This window comes from Triturus cristatus, chromosome 2_1 (assembly GCF_964204655.1).
Source record: "Triturus cristatus chromosome 2_1, aTriCri1.1, whole genome shotgun sequence".
In the NCBI taxonomy this organism is placed as follows: domain Eukaryota; kingdom Metazoa; phylum Chordata; class Amphibia; order Caudata; family Salamandridae; genus Triturus; species Triturus cristatus.
The window spans coordinates 567,657,048-567,672,528 of NC_140581.1; the positions used below are offsets into that span (position 1 = coordinate 567,657,048).

Below are 15,481 nucleotides of genomic sequence, written 5' to 3' on the forward strand. Positions count from 1 at the left end.
TTTCAGGCCAGTAGGGGGAGCTCGGGCACTGCAAGGAGCTCCCTAGAGGCTCCAATTCGCAAAACTATGCCACAGAGGTTAATTGTGCCAAAATATATGCTGACAGACGCTCATCGGGTTAATTGCCCAAAAATATACGCTGTTGGACACTTGTTGGTGCAATCGCATGGGTATTTACTTGAACTGAAGCTGTATCCAAGAAAAGCGCTTTACTCGACCACGTCACCAAGCAACCAAATGAAAACAAAAGGGGGACTCCAGCCCAAAGCCTACATGGTTGCTTGGCAATGCGCTCCAGCTCTATTGACGCAGCCACGAAACCGTAGGATAGAAGTTCTCTTTTGATTTCAATTATAGGCGAGCTTGTGGAGCAAAAGCTTCAGCAACTGCGCAGTGACGGCAAATGTGACTAAAGTGCATGATCACCTGAGGAAGGCACCTTCTATCACACCATCTGGGAGTGCCCCAAAATCCAAGAATACTGGAGGCGAGTGATGCGAACGCTGTCCCAGGCGGGGGGTGTGTCGCTTGTACCAGAGCCCAGGCGCTGCCTGCTAAATGTATGGGAGCCTAACGACCTTGGCCGGCAGGCTCAGTGTTGGGCTACAGTGGGAATCGTGCTAGCTAAGCGGAACATAGCGCAGAAGTGGGGGGTGGGAGAGGTGCCGCTGATGTCTGTATGGGGGCGTGACATGGATAGGGCTATGATAGCCGAGCGCTCAGTATACATCGGGAGGGGGTGTCCCCAAAAATGGTCTAAAATATGGGGGGCATGGAACACATATCGGGGAGATATATGCGAGCCACCGCCAACGCTTGATGATGAAACCCTTGATGCGGACTGAGGTGCAGACCTCTATGGTGCACATATGGGGTGTGACTGCTGGGGATGAGCGCATGTATGGGGGGATTGTTGGGAGGTGGGGGGCTGAGCCGCTTAAGATTTTGTTATATGCTGGAAAACGACTAAATGATCGACAATTGCTGTATTGTACTGTGTTGAAAGAAAATAATAAAAATTGTTTTAAAGTGCATGATCGCCGAGAACCGGCAAATGCTCTGGGAGCGTGTAGGGTTAACTGCAAGCGGGAGGTAGGTGCCAGATTTAAAATGCCCCCACAACATCACAGAATATGGCCACCTTTCGTACAAGGCGTCATAGAAAAAAGCAGGTAAACTAATGTTGAGGTGGCATTAAAAACTAATCAAGAAAGATAAATTCTCAACTCTAAATACTTAACAAGCCCAACTATAGATTGGAAGGGCTGAAATTCTACCAGACTAAGGGGCATATTATCAAGCCAGGCGATAAAATTATCGCCGCTTTAGCGGCAGAAAACTGCCGCTAAAACGGCGATAATGGGCTTGATAATATGCTCTATGGAATTCCAATTGAAGCCCATGTTAGACGTCCTTCACATTTAACATGAGCTTCAATTGGAATTCCATAGAGCATATTATCAAGCCCATTATCGCCGATTTAGCGGCATTTTTCTACTGATAAAGCGGCGATAATTTTAACGCCGGACCTTGATAATATGCCCCCAAAATCTTTATATTCAAAAACAATCAATAGGTAATCACAAGAAATAATATCAGAAGTACTTATCTGTAGAGGATCAGTGAACAAAAGAGGATGATGACTGCGTGCACTGGATGTTTATGTGTTCTGCGCATTCTATTACTTTATGATGTGTTATAGGCTCTCTAATGGGCTGCATGATGGGGCAGCAATGAAAGGTTATTGCATAATGGTAGCCTCTGGCCTTGTAATGAAATCTCACTTCTATTAGGAATCTGAAAATCAAATTGGGACCAAGCTATCTGTCAGAAATCCAAGGTTGAGCTTGTATCTTACAATGAGGACAGCTATTCCCAAAGTATGGGTGTAGGCAAATTAGCTTTTAGCAGCATGCAGTATAATTATGTTGGAAGCAGGAAGAGAAGGGGAGTGAAGAGGACTATATATCCGATACGGATACATGAATGACATTTTTTAGATGATGCCTTGGACGTTTTCAAAAGGAGGTGGCTGTTCAGGACAAGAAAGGTTGTAGCTGAAGTATATTCTTTTGAGGTAGGCAAATGGTAACTATTGTACAGCAGTCAGACCCCCCAGGATACTGCGGCATGGATTCGAAAATTATGCGGCACAAATATGGAAATTTAGCAGCACAAATTTAGAAATTTTGCTGCATATTTGCGGCACTTTATTTTGCTATTCCAGATAAAATAATGCCTCCGAGGGCCCCCCTCTTGCCCCATTTCCACTATGATCCCCTTTCACACCTCTGCCTCCCTCCCCCCAACCTGTTGGCATCATTGCAGCCCTCAGTCATACCTTTTGTAATACACGAAGAAAGAATCTTGTATTAAATGCTAGATGACTACAGAATTTTCACAGGGAGCAACGTGCAGAGTGCTCTAAATGGAAGTAGAAAGATTTCTATATTTGTGCCGCACAATTTGCTAATCCATGCCGTAATATACTGGGTGGTCTGGTCAATGGAAAGATCCATGGCCTCAAATAGGCGGAGATCAGCTGGCACTCTGTCTCCCGCTGTCAGATAGACAGTGTCACCAGGGACCAAGTCTCGAACAAGTGTGTGCGCCACTCTTCACTCCCGTATACAATTGCATTCTGGCGGTACAAGCTTACTCAGCTTCTCTAGGGATTTTTAGCGTGATACTCCTGGACAAAAGCTACTGTAGCCACAATAAGAATTGCCACTGACCGCATCATCAATCTGATGCATTAACACACTGATGACTGCAGAAGCAAGAAGAAGCAGAAGGAGGGGGTTCTGAAACTGGGAGATATACCTTTTCCACAATGGCTCATCTTCACTGATGTCAAACTCATTCCAACCGTGAAATGCTGGTCTATGGCAAACCCCCGAGGCGGCTAAACCATTCTGTGGATCAGCCTGCAGAATGCTCACCACTTCGCTTGCTTTCATAGACTTCAATACAGGAACCATTGTCTCAAGGCATCAGAAGGTATGTGTCCGAATCTGGAAACCTTCATCTTTCCATGGGAAATATTCTTTAGGGAAGTTGAGTCTTAAAATAAATAATAATAATATTTGCTTTCTTCGTGTGGGGGCCTGTGTAAATCGAAAAGAGGCCGCTGGTCTTTCCTAAAATGAGAAGGCGATCTTCCCCCGGGGAGGAGGCGGCACCGATAACTGAAGGACGAGGGAGCTTATGGTTCCCTGGAACTGCGTGCGCCTGACAAATGAAATACTTATTTGCTCAGTCAAGACAATAAGTGAGGAAAAGAAAAAGCATCAGAAATGATTGCCGACATCGAATACTCTCCTGGGGTTGTTTGTGCATTAGCTGGGGTAAGGCGCCACCCAGTGGTAGTCAGAGATTCCAACACCAATGGGAATGGTTTTGGATATTCGTGCCAAACATGATGAGAGTTGCTCTGCTGCTGAAGACGCAGGGCCTCCTCTGAAGTTAGTGGCGCTCAGTGGGGAGGGCGCCAGCTCAAAATGTTGTAAAAAACTGCTGCCTCTTTTACAAAAGTGCCGATTTTGCGATGTTTTTGCAAATAGCGAACTCCTGGAGGGTCTGAGCAGTATCAATCAATATCAATCAATAATAAGCTTTATTTCGATTTAAAATTAAATCATAAAAGCATTACATTTAAAAGGAAAACCTCCCAACCAGTCAATACAGTACACAATCTTCAAATTCATTACAATGAGATAATAGACAACTCCTCTAGTTTTACGTAATCTCATTGCTGCCTTCAAAAATTTTAAAACACAAAATAATGTAAAATGATCAGTAGACATTTTTAAAAACAGTAATGCCACCCTTACATGTTTAAACTTAAGTTTCTTGAGCAGATCTTTCAGATACTGTCTCCTTGGCCCGGCATAAAAAGAGCATAAAAATATAAAGTGAAGGGTATCCTGTGGAGATCTATGGTCACAGCCGCAGGGCCCTTTATCACGAAGTTTATCAGTAAAACCTGCTGGCACTGCTAGTAAAAAGTGGATAAGACCAAATCTGAAACGAGTCATTAAAAATCTTTCATGTTGGTTAACTACAAAAGACAGATAGGGTTCTATACCAGTGGTTGTTTTAACCAAGGCATGTTCTCTCACAGTCCGCTTTGAGAGTTCCGCCTTTTCACGAGTGGTAACCAGAAAGTTAGAATGTAAGATCTTTATACTCCGCATGTCGCTCGGCCTAATTATCTCGGGTGCACTATACAGTTCCTCACGTCCCAACTTCATAAAGGTGGTTTTGACGTATCGCAGCCACGGGATTCTGCTGCTATGATCCAAGTTCAAGCAGTCCAATAAAACTGATTTTGTTAGTCCAGAGTCTTCGTTGAGCCAAATTTTAAGCCAACAAAGAAGAGGTCTGACGGCCACCAAGTCAGAGATATAGCTGACCCCCAACTCCTCGTGTATGCTAAAAGTAGGTGAGCTAGGTGGAACTCTCAGCAAGCTTTTCAAATATTTATATCCACAGTTTGAAGTTTAGACATTGCTATGAAGCCCCATACTTCGCTACCATATAGAACCGCTGAACAACAAATGGAATTATACAATTTTAAAATAAGACCGGGCATCCAGTACCCCAGCCGTGTGGCATATCCCTTGATGGACCCTGTAATCCTGGACATGTTAAGACATTTTTCGTCTATTACATTTTTTAAATTCAACTTTACATCGAAGGTTATGCCTAAGTAAGTAAACATGGGTACGTTTCCTAGTACATGTGTGCCAATTGTAAAGTTCTGTTGTCTTCGTGGTTTCTCCCCTACCGTCATCACATATGATTTAGTGAGATTAGTAGACATGTCCAGATTTGTCATAAAAGTTGTAAAAACATCTATTAAAATTTGTATTGCAGAGGGAGTGCGGGCCAGGAGAACAGCATCATCTGCGTATAACAGGACTGGAACTTTACGTGAGCCTTTCCTAGGGACACCTGTCGCAATACTGCTAAGAGTGGAGTCCAACCCCTTTATATATAACACAAATAAAAAGGTGCAAGAATACAACCCTGGCGCACCCCACTCAAGCATTCAAAACTTTTGGTTAGATGCCCCGCGGGCGAGTACCTTTTTACGGCTGAGGTGTCGGAGTGAAGTGTATGCAGTATGCCTGTAAGTGGGGGGTCAATCCCCATATCGCCAAGCAGTGCCCACAATTTGCTGCGGTTCACATGATCGAACGCAGCTGAGAGGTCCATAAAGGCCAGAAATAATGATCCCTTTTTGGCTATGGTGTTTTTGGCACTAATTAAATATAAGTTGAGACATTGATCCACTGTAGACTTTCCCTTCCGAAACCCATACTGGGTATCGGTAATCACCCCCTTAAGTTCTGCCCAGTCCTCCAGTCTGTTCAAAATCACCCCACCCAAAACCTTCATGGTAGCATCTATTAACGAAATAGGACGATAACAGTGGGGACTGTCCCTATCCCCCTTTTTATATATCGGGACAATTATTGCAGAGGACCATGAGGCTGGCATTTCACTTGTAATAGCAGCATTTAAAACTCTGGTCAGAAGCGGGATCCACACTTCAAGATTGCTATGATAAAGATCTGGCGGGATACCGTCGGGACCCGGGGCCTTGTTAAGGCTTAGGGCGGCAATACCTACACTGACTTCCTCCATAGAGAAAAATAGTGACTGTGTGGTATTCGTAGAGACTACTGGGGCCAAGAAGGCCACTTGATCTGTGGGGTGGTTATAAAGCCCTTTAAAGTACACCTGCCAATCATCCGGTAAAATTACTGTTGAAATGTCTGGCTTATTTGGATCTGCAAAGCAGGAGCTATTTATCACCTGCCAGAAGCATGTAGTATCGTGTAATTCTGCAGCCTTTGTTAAGTCTTCCCAGGCCGTGCGCTGAATTTGACTCTTGCGCTCCTTTAACTCCCTATTATACTGTTTCCGACATTCAGCCACTTTTGCCTTTACACGAGGGAATTCTTTCATAACCATTTTAAGGTTCCTTAGAGAAAGTGAGCATGAGGCATCAAACCATCTATTTTTCGGCGGGTTAAATTTCCTCGCAGGGGCAGTAAGGAGGGTGCTAATCAAATTTGCAAGAGCCCCAAAGGAAGTCATTATTTCCAGCCCCCCAACTGTGGGATCTAAGCAATTCATAATGTACTCCTGTCCATCTTTAAAAAGAGAAGAAGTAAATAATTCCGTATCTACTTGTGCCCATCTTACTCGCCGCCCTTGACCCGTGGTTGAAAGGGAGGAGGTCTTAAGGCGACTAGTCAGAGATGTGGCACGGCCGATAGTGGGGAGCAAAAAGACAAGAGGGTTGTAATCACTGAATGTGCTAGAAATAATGAGAAAGTTTAGGATTCTACTTGCCAACAAAGGTGGCAAAAACAAAATCAATGAAAGAATTACAACCCCTCCCTTTCAAAGTTGGGGGGATTAAACTATCTCCAGTGACGGAGAGCGTTTCCATTATGTTTACTAAGCCCAAAGAACTTGTAACAGTAGTAAGTTCTAGACCTGCCTGCGAGTGTTCCATATGTAGGCCCTTACGCACCGGACATGTCGACCAGTCTCCCCTGGTGATCATCAAATTTGGGCACAAATGACAATTAAACTCTCCCAACAGGATTAGTTCGGTTCGACCTGCATTTGTGTCCAGTATTGAGCTCAGCCTCGTGTTAAGCTCAGAGAACGAATTACCTCCTTCACAATTAGATTGTGCGTTATAAAAATTTAGGATAATCAGACACATGTCACGAGTGGTCATTATGATGCCCTGCGTCACTGCTGAGTCCCACAACAAATCCCTCCATGTGCCTGACATCCCCAATTTTACAAAAACAATCAGACCTCCCTTGGCCCTCCCAGACGGTGATTTGGCTGTTGGTCTATGGTATGATTTATAAAAAAATGTCATGCCCAATTTCCCAGGTCTCTTGAAGACAAATTATATCATACTTCCTAATCATTCTCAGCCGGTATGGGTCATGAATTTTGCTGGTTAGTCCCGCAATATTCCAGGAGATAAAATTAATACCCCTGTGTTCATATGTGTTCTCGCCTTCTCTAAGTACCCAATGTTCAGTGGAGCTTGGTGTAACTATATCCATGTTATAAACAGAAAGTTTCGACCTGGCATCTTGGGATCGAACTCCAATACCAGCATTTGTTCCTACTTCACTAGCTTCACTGACTGAACAATTGACTCCTGTCCGGCTTGATGAATCAGCCGAGGTTAAAAACAGGTGTAGGACCCAAGGACTCAGTCAATCTACACCATCTAATGACTCCAAGCACTCCAACGGGGCAAAACGATTACCATAATAAACCTGACCATTCAGCCAACCACCACCCATTCTCGGGGGGCCCAAGATGGAGTTAGGGCGGCCCGTCGATCTATAGAAGTAAGCAAGAGGTAAAGGTCTTATTTGGGTATCAAAAGTTAGGTAGTCATTGCACTGTTGTATAATGCTCTGAACCATGCCTGGATGCCTTAGGGTGATGATAACACAGTCCCCCGGAAGGCTTTTAGTACTGCTCCCCATCCACGCTACCCTCCTGGCCATTAGTATCCAAGCGTGGTCTCTGAGGTTAAATCCGGCATATCTACATAACCAATGGAGAACCTTGTTCATTAGCTGATAAGTGTGTTCCCCTTGTGCCCCCGGGACCCCTGCCAAGACAATGGTATATAGGCTACATGCAGGGGGGAGATCAATTATAGCAGTAGCAGCATGCTCGTGGTTTTTGCCCCCCACTTCCTTCCCCTGCTTATTAGAGCATTGAATGCTGACCCCTTGGGCAGTGTAGCTATTTTGACAGGCAGAATCCACCACTGGTCTCCCATGGCCTGTCAGGGAAACTACAGGTGGAAGCCTAGGGGGAAAAACGGTGTTTGGGTCTGTGCTGATCCGAGGCACAGTGAGAGGGTGAGTGGGGATTGACGTACTAACCCCCGGAGTGGTCTGGCTATTTAACTCGAGGTTAATGGGGATAGAAGCCTGATTAGTGATAGCACTATTAAGGACACTTGCAGGCGTAACCCCCCCACATCTACCCTCACCAAGGGAGTGTCCATCCTAGCCACACCAGATGTAGACGGTTGACTAGTAGCCATAGCCTCCGGGTGGGAAAACATGATACTAGTGGTGCTCTTTTCTTTGACCCCGTTTAATCTATGTTCTATAGTTACATGCTTCTCCTCAATTTTCTGCAACCTACTGGTCAGAGGCTCCAGCAGCACAGACATAAGTGCCTCGAGTCTTAACCATTGCTCGTCGTTGCTTCCCACAGATAAGGGGTCCTGAGATGTATGTGTGGATGGAGTCGATGCTTGGTTTAGAAAGTCCCTGTCAGTTATATGGGTTTCTGCAACAGGCACTGGGAAAAGAGATTTATTCTTTAAGGGTTGTTTTAATCCCTTAGGTGGAACCTTGCATATCCGCTTAACTGCCGGGGCACGTAAAATTGTGCCACCGCTTTGTTTAACGGGGGACATCTTATGTTTATAATTCCTAGCCCTCGTAACTCTATGGGACACATCGACTTCTTGTACCAGCGCTGGTTCCTGAGACTTTTGGGGGGAAAAGGAAAGCACTGGGGATGAGTCCAAGGGTAGAAATTGTTCATCCACTTGCGCAGCCAAAGGAACAGTCCTCGAGTTCACTTGTTCATCGACAGGGGAGGTCTGCGCTAAGCATGAGGGAAAGATAGAGACTATAGGCCCATTATTGACGAGTTGCGAGTCATCGGTAGCACTGTCCATAGCGGTGAAGTGTCCGGAGGCTTCATGAGAGACCAAAACCGTTTGGACAGCTTGCCTTGGGGAACTCACCCTGCTAATATGTCCCAAAGAAGACCTCCTTTGCAAAGAGACAGGGTCCAAGGAAATTCTCTTTTCTGTCATCAGAATTTCACGATTAAGAACTGATTCTGCACGGGTCAGAAAAGCATCTAATGTTCCCGCTACGCCACCCGTAACACCAACAATTTTCTCCTTGCATCTTACTCGCTTTGCCATTGCAACACATTTATTACAAACACCTACAGTCACCTGCTTGCATGGCAGACCTTAGGGACTTGGCCCAGCCCAGCCTCTTCCAGGCTACGACGGGCGTGGATGGGCCCGCCCTTGGGCCGGGCTTCGCCCGCGTGCGTCCCGCGCCGCGGATGCCCGACCACCCTCTTATACACCTCCTGGCACTTACTGAGTGCCTCAGCGCCGTGCGCCCCGCAGGGAATGCCGTGGAATGTGATTCCTCCAAGGACTCTCAACAGTGGCAGCTTCTGTTGCACAGGTAGGTCTCCAACTATGGAAGTGTGAATATCCTTAATGGGCTCCCGCGCCACGGAAGCCCAACCGCCCTGTTATACACCTCCTGGCCCTTACTGAGTGCCTCAGTGGCGTGTGCCCCGCAGTGAATGCCGGGGAATGTGGTTCCTCCAAGGACTCTCAACAGTGGCAGCTTCTGTTGCACAGGTAGGTCTCCAACTATGGAAGTGCGAATATCCTTAACGGGCCTGAGCAGTACTATTTAAATGGATAATAGATAAAGCCTCATGACAAAATTCCCACAAATCCCGAAATGGACACAAAGCCACATTTGCATCTTAATCGGAAGTCCAACTCAGATGGCAAATACATGCTCTGCAGGTATTTGCTCACCTAACTTTTGCCTGATAAAGTCTTTTCACATTATCAAACTGCACAAATTGTGACTTTGCCAACCTCAAATCAGCAATGCACACAGTCAACTGGCCCGTTATCCTACATTCTGAGTTTCAAAACTCAGAATAATGTGCAAATTGCACATAAGGGGCCAGATGTATGACCATTTTTAGCTGTCGCAAACAGAAAATTGGGCCATTTATGACCGCTAAAAAGGGTGGTAGCATGTACAAATCCTATTTTGCGAGTCTGTAATCTATTACTAACTGGCCAAATAGAATCTGCGAGTCGTTATTAGGAAGGAGTATGCCAAGGACTCCCTTCCTAATAGCGAGTCGCAGGAGGATGTATGATTGTTATGCAACTGCAAATGCAGTCACAGAACAATCACAGTTTACCACCTACTTCTAGTAGGTGGTGAGCCAGTTGCAAGCATGAAGGGGTCCCCAGGTGCCCCCTTTTCCTTTGTGAATATATGCAAAAAAAAAATTTAAGAGCAGGCAGTCGTCCCTCTGACCACTGCCTGCCCTTAAAAAATGGAAAGATAACATTTCATTTTTTTCTCTTAAGCGCATCCCCTTTTCCTTTAAGGAACTTAACTTAATAAAGTTGCTTTATTTCAAAAGCAAACAGACGTGTTCTGCTGTCCCCAGCAGACCACCCTCCCTGTGATTGTAGCCCATTCCCAAACTTGACCGTTCGCTGCCCTCTAGATTATGGGTTTCCACCACAATGGGAAAGCCAGAGCAAGTTCCTGAACGCCATGGACTGTTAAATGGACAGTTAAGTCTATGCCGTGCAGGAACTGAGTGTGCATGCACACAGGGGGACACACCATGTGGCCCCCTGCATGCACCCCTTGGGCCATGAGGCACCCTTTGTTTCCTCACCGCCACCCTAACAAATGCTGCCTCACCACCGTGGTTAGGGTCGAAGTGAGGAAACTTGTATTATGCTTGGTGGTGCTGTATATAGTTGCCTCAAGACCGCCGTGCCAGGGCAAGGAATGGCGGATCCCTGGTGGCTGCGGCGTTCCACTCACGGTCTGACCGTCATACTCGTAATACGGCAGCTGGATCACTGGGGTGGCGGTCCCCGACCGCCACCGCACTTTCACCACTTGTTTGGTGGTCCATGTAATCAGGCCCTTAGTCATTTGATTGGGCCCCGATCTATACTTTCAAGAGCATGAAATTGTGTTTTGTTAGATTTTATAATTATTTTTTTACGTTAAATGAGTCACCTTGGCTAATATTAAAGCATTGTTTCTTTTTTTTTTCCATTCTCATAGTTGGTTATCTGATGGACAGTTCTGCAAAGTGGTTACTGAAACTACTGACTACGTGGAGTGCGCCTGTTCCCACATGTCAGTATACGCCGTGTACGCTCAGACAGATGCCCTTTCCTCCTACAATGAAGCGTTTTTCTCTGCTGGATTCATCTGCATTTCAGGTTAGTGTGCACAGTGGTCTTTTGACTTAGGAACTCTCATTTAAGTCATAAAGTTCCAAGTTGCCCAACGATAGATCCATACCCAAAAATCTGTTAAAAGCACCTTCTGTTGATATTTTTCATATGTGCATCTTTTGTGATGGCTTGCCACACAGGCAAGTATTCATATCAAACAGATCCACATGATTTACTCTGCCCCTGGAGTCTGAGTCTGTTGATGCAAAGGACATTTTTATAGTCAAACATGACAGCCCAGCTATCGCCAGACAATTATGTGAGAAAACCAGGAGAGGGGCATTGGCCCCGCCCACATCTTGGGAGCCAGGAGTACATTTTGATTGGTCAGATGTTGGGCTTCCACATAAAAGTGCTTGCTCTCCACACAGCTGTATTCATTTTGCCTATTTATTCAGCTGCCTTAGGGTTAACTTTTAGGGGCACACACACATTGTAATACTGTTAAATTGTTTTAGATGAATAGATAATTGATGATAAAAGATCATTGGTGATGTTTTTCTCTGGAAGCAGTACAGATGGGAGGAGGGCAGTCATTAACCTACATGGATTTTTAGGTCTGGCTTGACAGTGCAACTGTACTCTGACTTTTTAACCTACACCAATATTATTCTACAGAGTATTGCTTCCACACAAATACATATCTATTTCCATGCTATCTACCTGTAATACTTCACATTACCATACAATATTCTTTTTTAAAGCCAGACCTATTGGAATTACCAATGCTTGTTGGATTTATTGGCTGTGAAGGAAATCTGAAGGTGGACGCAAAGTTGCTTTCTCTCAGTAGCTGACTGTGCATCTGCCGTTGATTAATTTTAACCAAAAGCCTGGCTACAGCAGGTCTCATAACGATAAAACATATTCCCTGGGTCTGTCCATGCTGCCTGAAGAGATGTGAGGCAGTATCGCATTGATGAAGAAGAAGGGGAAAGTTAAATTACCCATTCAAAATTAGGGCAACTGGCACCCCCGCATGCATCAACGTTGTGGTTGCTGTTTGAGGCCATCTGACATTCTGTCACTGTGGGCTTCTTAGGCCCTGTTGAAGGCAGCACCAGTTTCCGGCTGCAGGATGATGCCACCACAGCTGCAACCCAGGGGAGGTAAAGAGTACTTAGCAATAGTGAAAAAGAGGTGATAAATAGGTCCCAATTTTAAGATAATTTTAAAATAACACGTTGTACCCAAAGAGTGAGTGTCAGATAAATGGAGCCACACAGGTAATAGAGGAATGATGTGCTAACATTCCCCAGCCTTGCGGATTGTGAAGAACTGAGGGAGGTTCTTCTAGAGCGGCATGATCTTCCTCCATACCAAAAGGTGAAGATAATCCAACAGTGCTCTGTGCAGGATTATGCGCCAACTGCTAATAAATTGGCAATAGAATTCTTAATGATGAGGTGAACATTTTTGGTGGGGCAACTAGAATATAGGCTCATGATGAAAAGTTGTGTGTGTTACAATTCAACATTGAAAAAGTAATGCAATATTTCAATATGAACCAGTTCAAATTTCCAAGGATTTTCTTATATAAAAAAAAAGGAATAGATCCAATCATCATTCTGCATAAAGTAGGATCTGTGTGCTTGAGATTACCCAGCGCTCACACAAGGGCCATTCTGCCAACAGAGAAAGACCCAAGCCTGCAACAATCGCCAAAATAATGACTCCCAGAAAAAAAAAACACTTTTGCTCTCTGTTTGGATTTTGATTGAGATACCTTTTTGTGACATAATTTACTGTGTGAAATATGTGTTCTTTTGTCTTAAGCATGTGAAATTATAAGCCTTCCCAACTACCTTTGTGTACTCGTTAGGGTTAAATGGGAATCCAGTAGTACTAATAAACAGTGCTTCACATTGCTCTGTTATTTTCTCCAGACATTCCCCTTTGCTGCTGATCAACCTCGGACCTTGATGGTACAATAACTAGTAAATATGCCTTAAATGAGTTTAGCTTGAGGAAACATGCTCTCATGAACTATAGGCACTTGTTAGCTTCAGGAACATGCTGTTGGTTACCATGTTTTTAGACCAATTCCTGGGAAACAGACATTAAAACGCAGCCGTTAGCATGCATGCCGTCAAAACGTAGCCGTTATCACGCATTTACCATTACCATGCGTAGCCTTTACCACGCAGGATTGTACAATGCATATGCCTTTACCGCGCATGCTTTACAACAGATTTGTTGTAAAGGCATGAATGGTAAAAAGGCATAAGCGTTTTAAATGTATTAGGTAAGGACATATATATATATGTATATATATATATATTTGGGAATAATTTTTTTTAAGGGTTTAGGGTAGTTTTAGGGTTTAGGGTGGGTATGGGTTTTGGGTTGCAACGATAGTTTTAGCGTTTAGGATGGGTATGGGTTTTGGGACGTTTTTTTGTTTCTTTAGTCCGTGAATAAATCTGGGGTAATCAAGCTACAGTAGGTGGTGGCGAAATTCTTTCTGTGCATTGAGTTTTTCCTCTAATATTGCATGCCTTAAATATGTTTTCTTACTATTACTTCTAATTTTGCCATAAAACACATTCCTTCTAAGTAGAGGTGTGGAATTCTTTGTTGTGTTGCAAAGTTTATATCTGAATGTCTACCAAAATAACAGGATAGTGTTTCGAAAGGATAGTTAGCTCTTTAAGGAGTGATTAATGGGTAGGTGTTTTATAGGAAGATTTTGGAAAGTCTGAGCAACAATTTTACAGGTTTGAGTGAAACAGTGTGAACTGCCTTTCAGTGGAGAACAGAAATGGTAATGGAATGATGGTCTGCACATTTGGTGGATGTGTCTCTGGGAGAATATTGTGGGATGTGATGGGATAATAATGCCATAGCTGTTTCCTCTGATGTGGGGTGGCTTTGTATTCTATACAGAAAGAAGTATTTCATTTCTTACGTCTTCAAACACAACATAAAGTCAGATTTTTCCAAATGAGGGGCAGGACATTTTCAACACAGACATCACGTTCTTGAAATAGTGTCTTTGGAGAAGACTGATTATCTAGGTCTTTCGAAAAAATTGCTTAAGACGTGGTTGTTTACCCTGTGATTTTGTAGGGAGGGAGAAGGTACTGTAAGTTTTAGAAGTAGGACACTTGCTTAGGCAGTTGTGCACTTTAGAAAAGAAAATAATAATAATAATATTTAGGTCATAGAAGGTCTCTTTCATTTTTTCAGGTGCCAGTCCCCCTGTGGTTTTGAAAACTCAATGGAACACCATACTAGTTCATAAGATAGTCATAGAAGACAAACATGTTTTACGGGAAACATCCTTTACCACGCAACCATTACAACGCGGTATGGTTACATCGTGGTTTTGACAACGCAAGTCGTTACACCGACTTGCACTGGAGGGCGCTCTAGACTAAGGAATAGTGTGAATTACTATTCCAACACCTTCCCTACTGTACGTAGACTGGAGTTGGAATAGTAATTCACACTATTCCTGAATCCAGCGCCCTCCAACGCAAGTCGATGTAATGACTTGCGTTGTCAAGACCGCGATGTAACATTCCGCGTTGTGATGGTACGCGTTGTATCATCATACATCCATGTTTTACATTTGTCAGTGAAGGGCTTATGGTATCTGGTGTGTCTGTAGATATGGTTGATATTGGTGGATTTTGTGACTTTGTGGCTTTGTGGGAGACAGTTCACATGGTATTGTATGTTCTCAAAACAATGTATTGCCACTATTTAGTTGAGAGAAGGACAAGGTTTTGCAGGTGATGTCTACAACACATCCAGTTTTGAAGGGATGGTCATAATGATGAAATGAGTAACTAACTGACTTACACTGTATTTTTAATTTTTTTGGACATATGCTTCTTTTAGCTGCCTGAATGTCATTTGCCCTTTCTGTCTTGCTCAAGGGTCTGGATTGTTGTCCCTTCCCCTCCCCCCGCCCCCAATTTCCTTCCTTGTCCAAGAGCAAAGGCATGTTTTTATATTCATTCCGAGTTTGGTGGATGGACTCCAAAAATAAACAGGCAGCATTCTCAACCAACACAGCGGCAACCTACCCACCATATTTAAAGCTACCTTCTGTGTTTTAGTAAGGAATTGTTGCCTAAAGTAACCCCGCTGATACTATGGGGCACATTTGGGAACAATGGACGTGTTCAGGTTTGCCAAGTCATGGTGGTCCAAATGGCATTTGTTTTTTTTGTTTTTTTGTTTTACAGAAGCAAAACATCAAGGGGGCTGGGGGGTGTCTGCAAAACCCAAAATCTATGATCCTGACATTCCGTGTAAACCCCAGTGTGTGTAAGTCATTGCTTTTTCCTGTCTGTGACCACCACTCATTTCTTAGGGATTGTAAGTATGAAAAGACTGCTT

General features: G+C 44.1%; 1 protein-coding gene across 1 annotated transcript in view; it reads left to right on the plus strand.

Moving 5' to 3' along the window:
• The window catches only part of ADGRV1 (adhesion G protein-coupled receptor V1), a 1,990,932-nt gene that overhangs the window by 1,245,356 nt on the left and 730,095 nt on the right, over window positions 1-15,481 (plus strand). Inside the window, exon 82 of the mRNA XM_085632468.1 lies at window positions 10,956-11,116. Within this exon, the coding sequence (XP_085488594.1) occupies window positions 10,956-11,116 (161 nt within the window). The remainder of the gene's footprint in view (window positions 1-10,955; window positions 11,117-15,481) is intronic.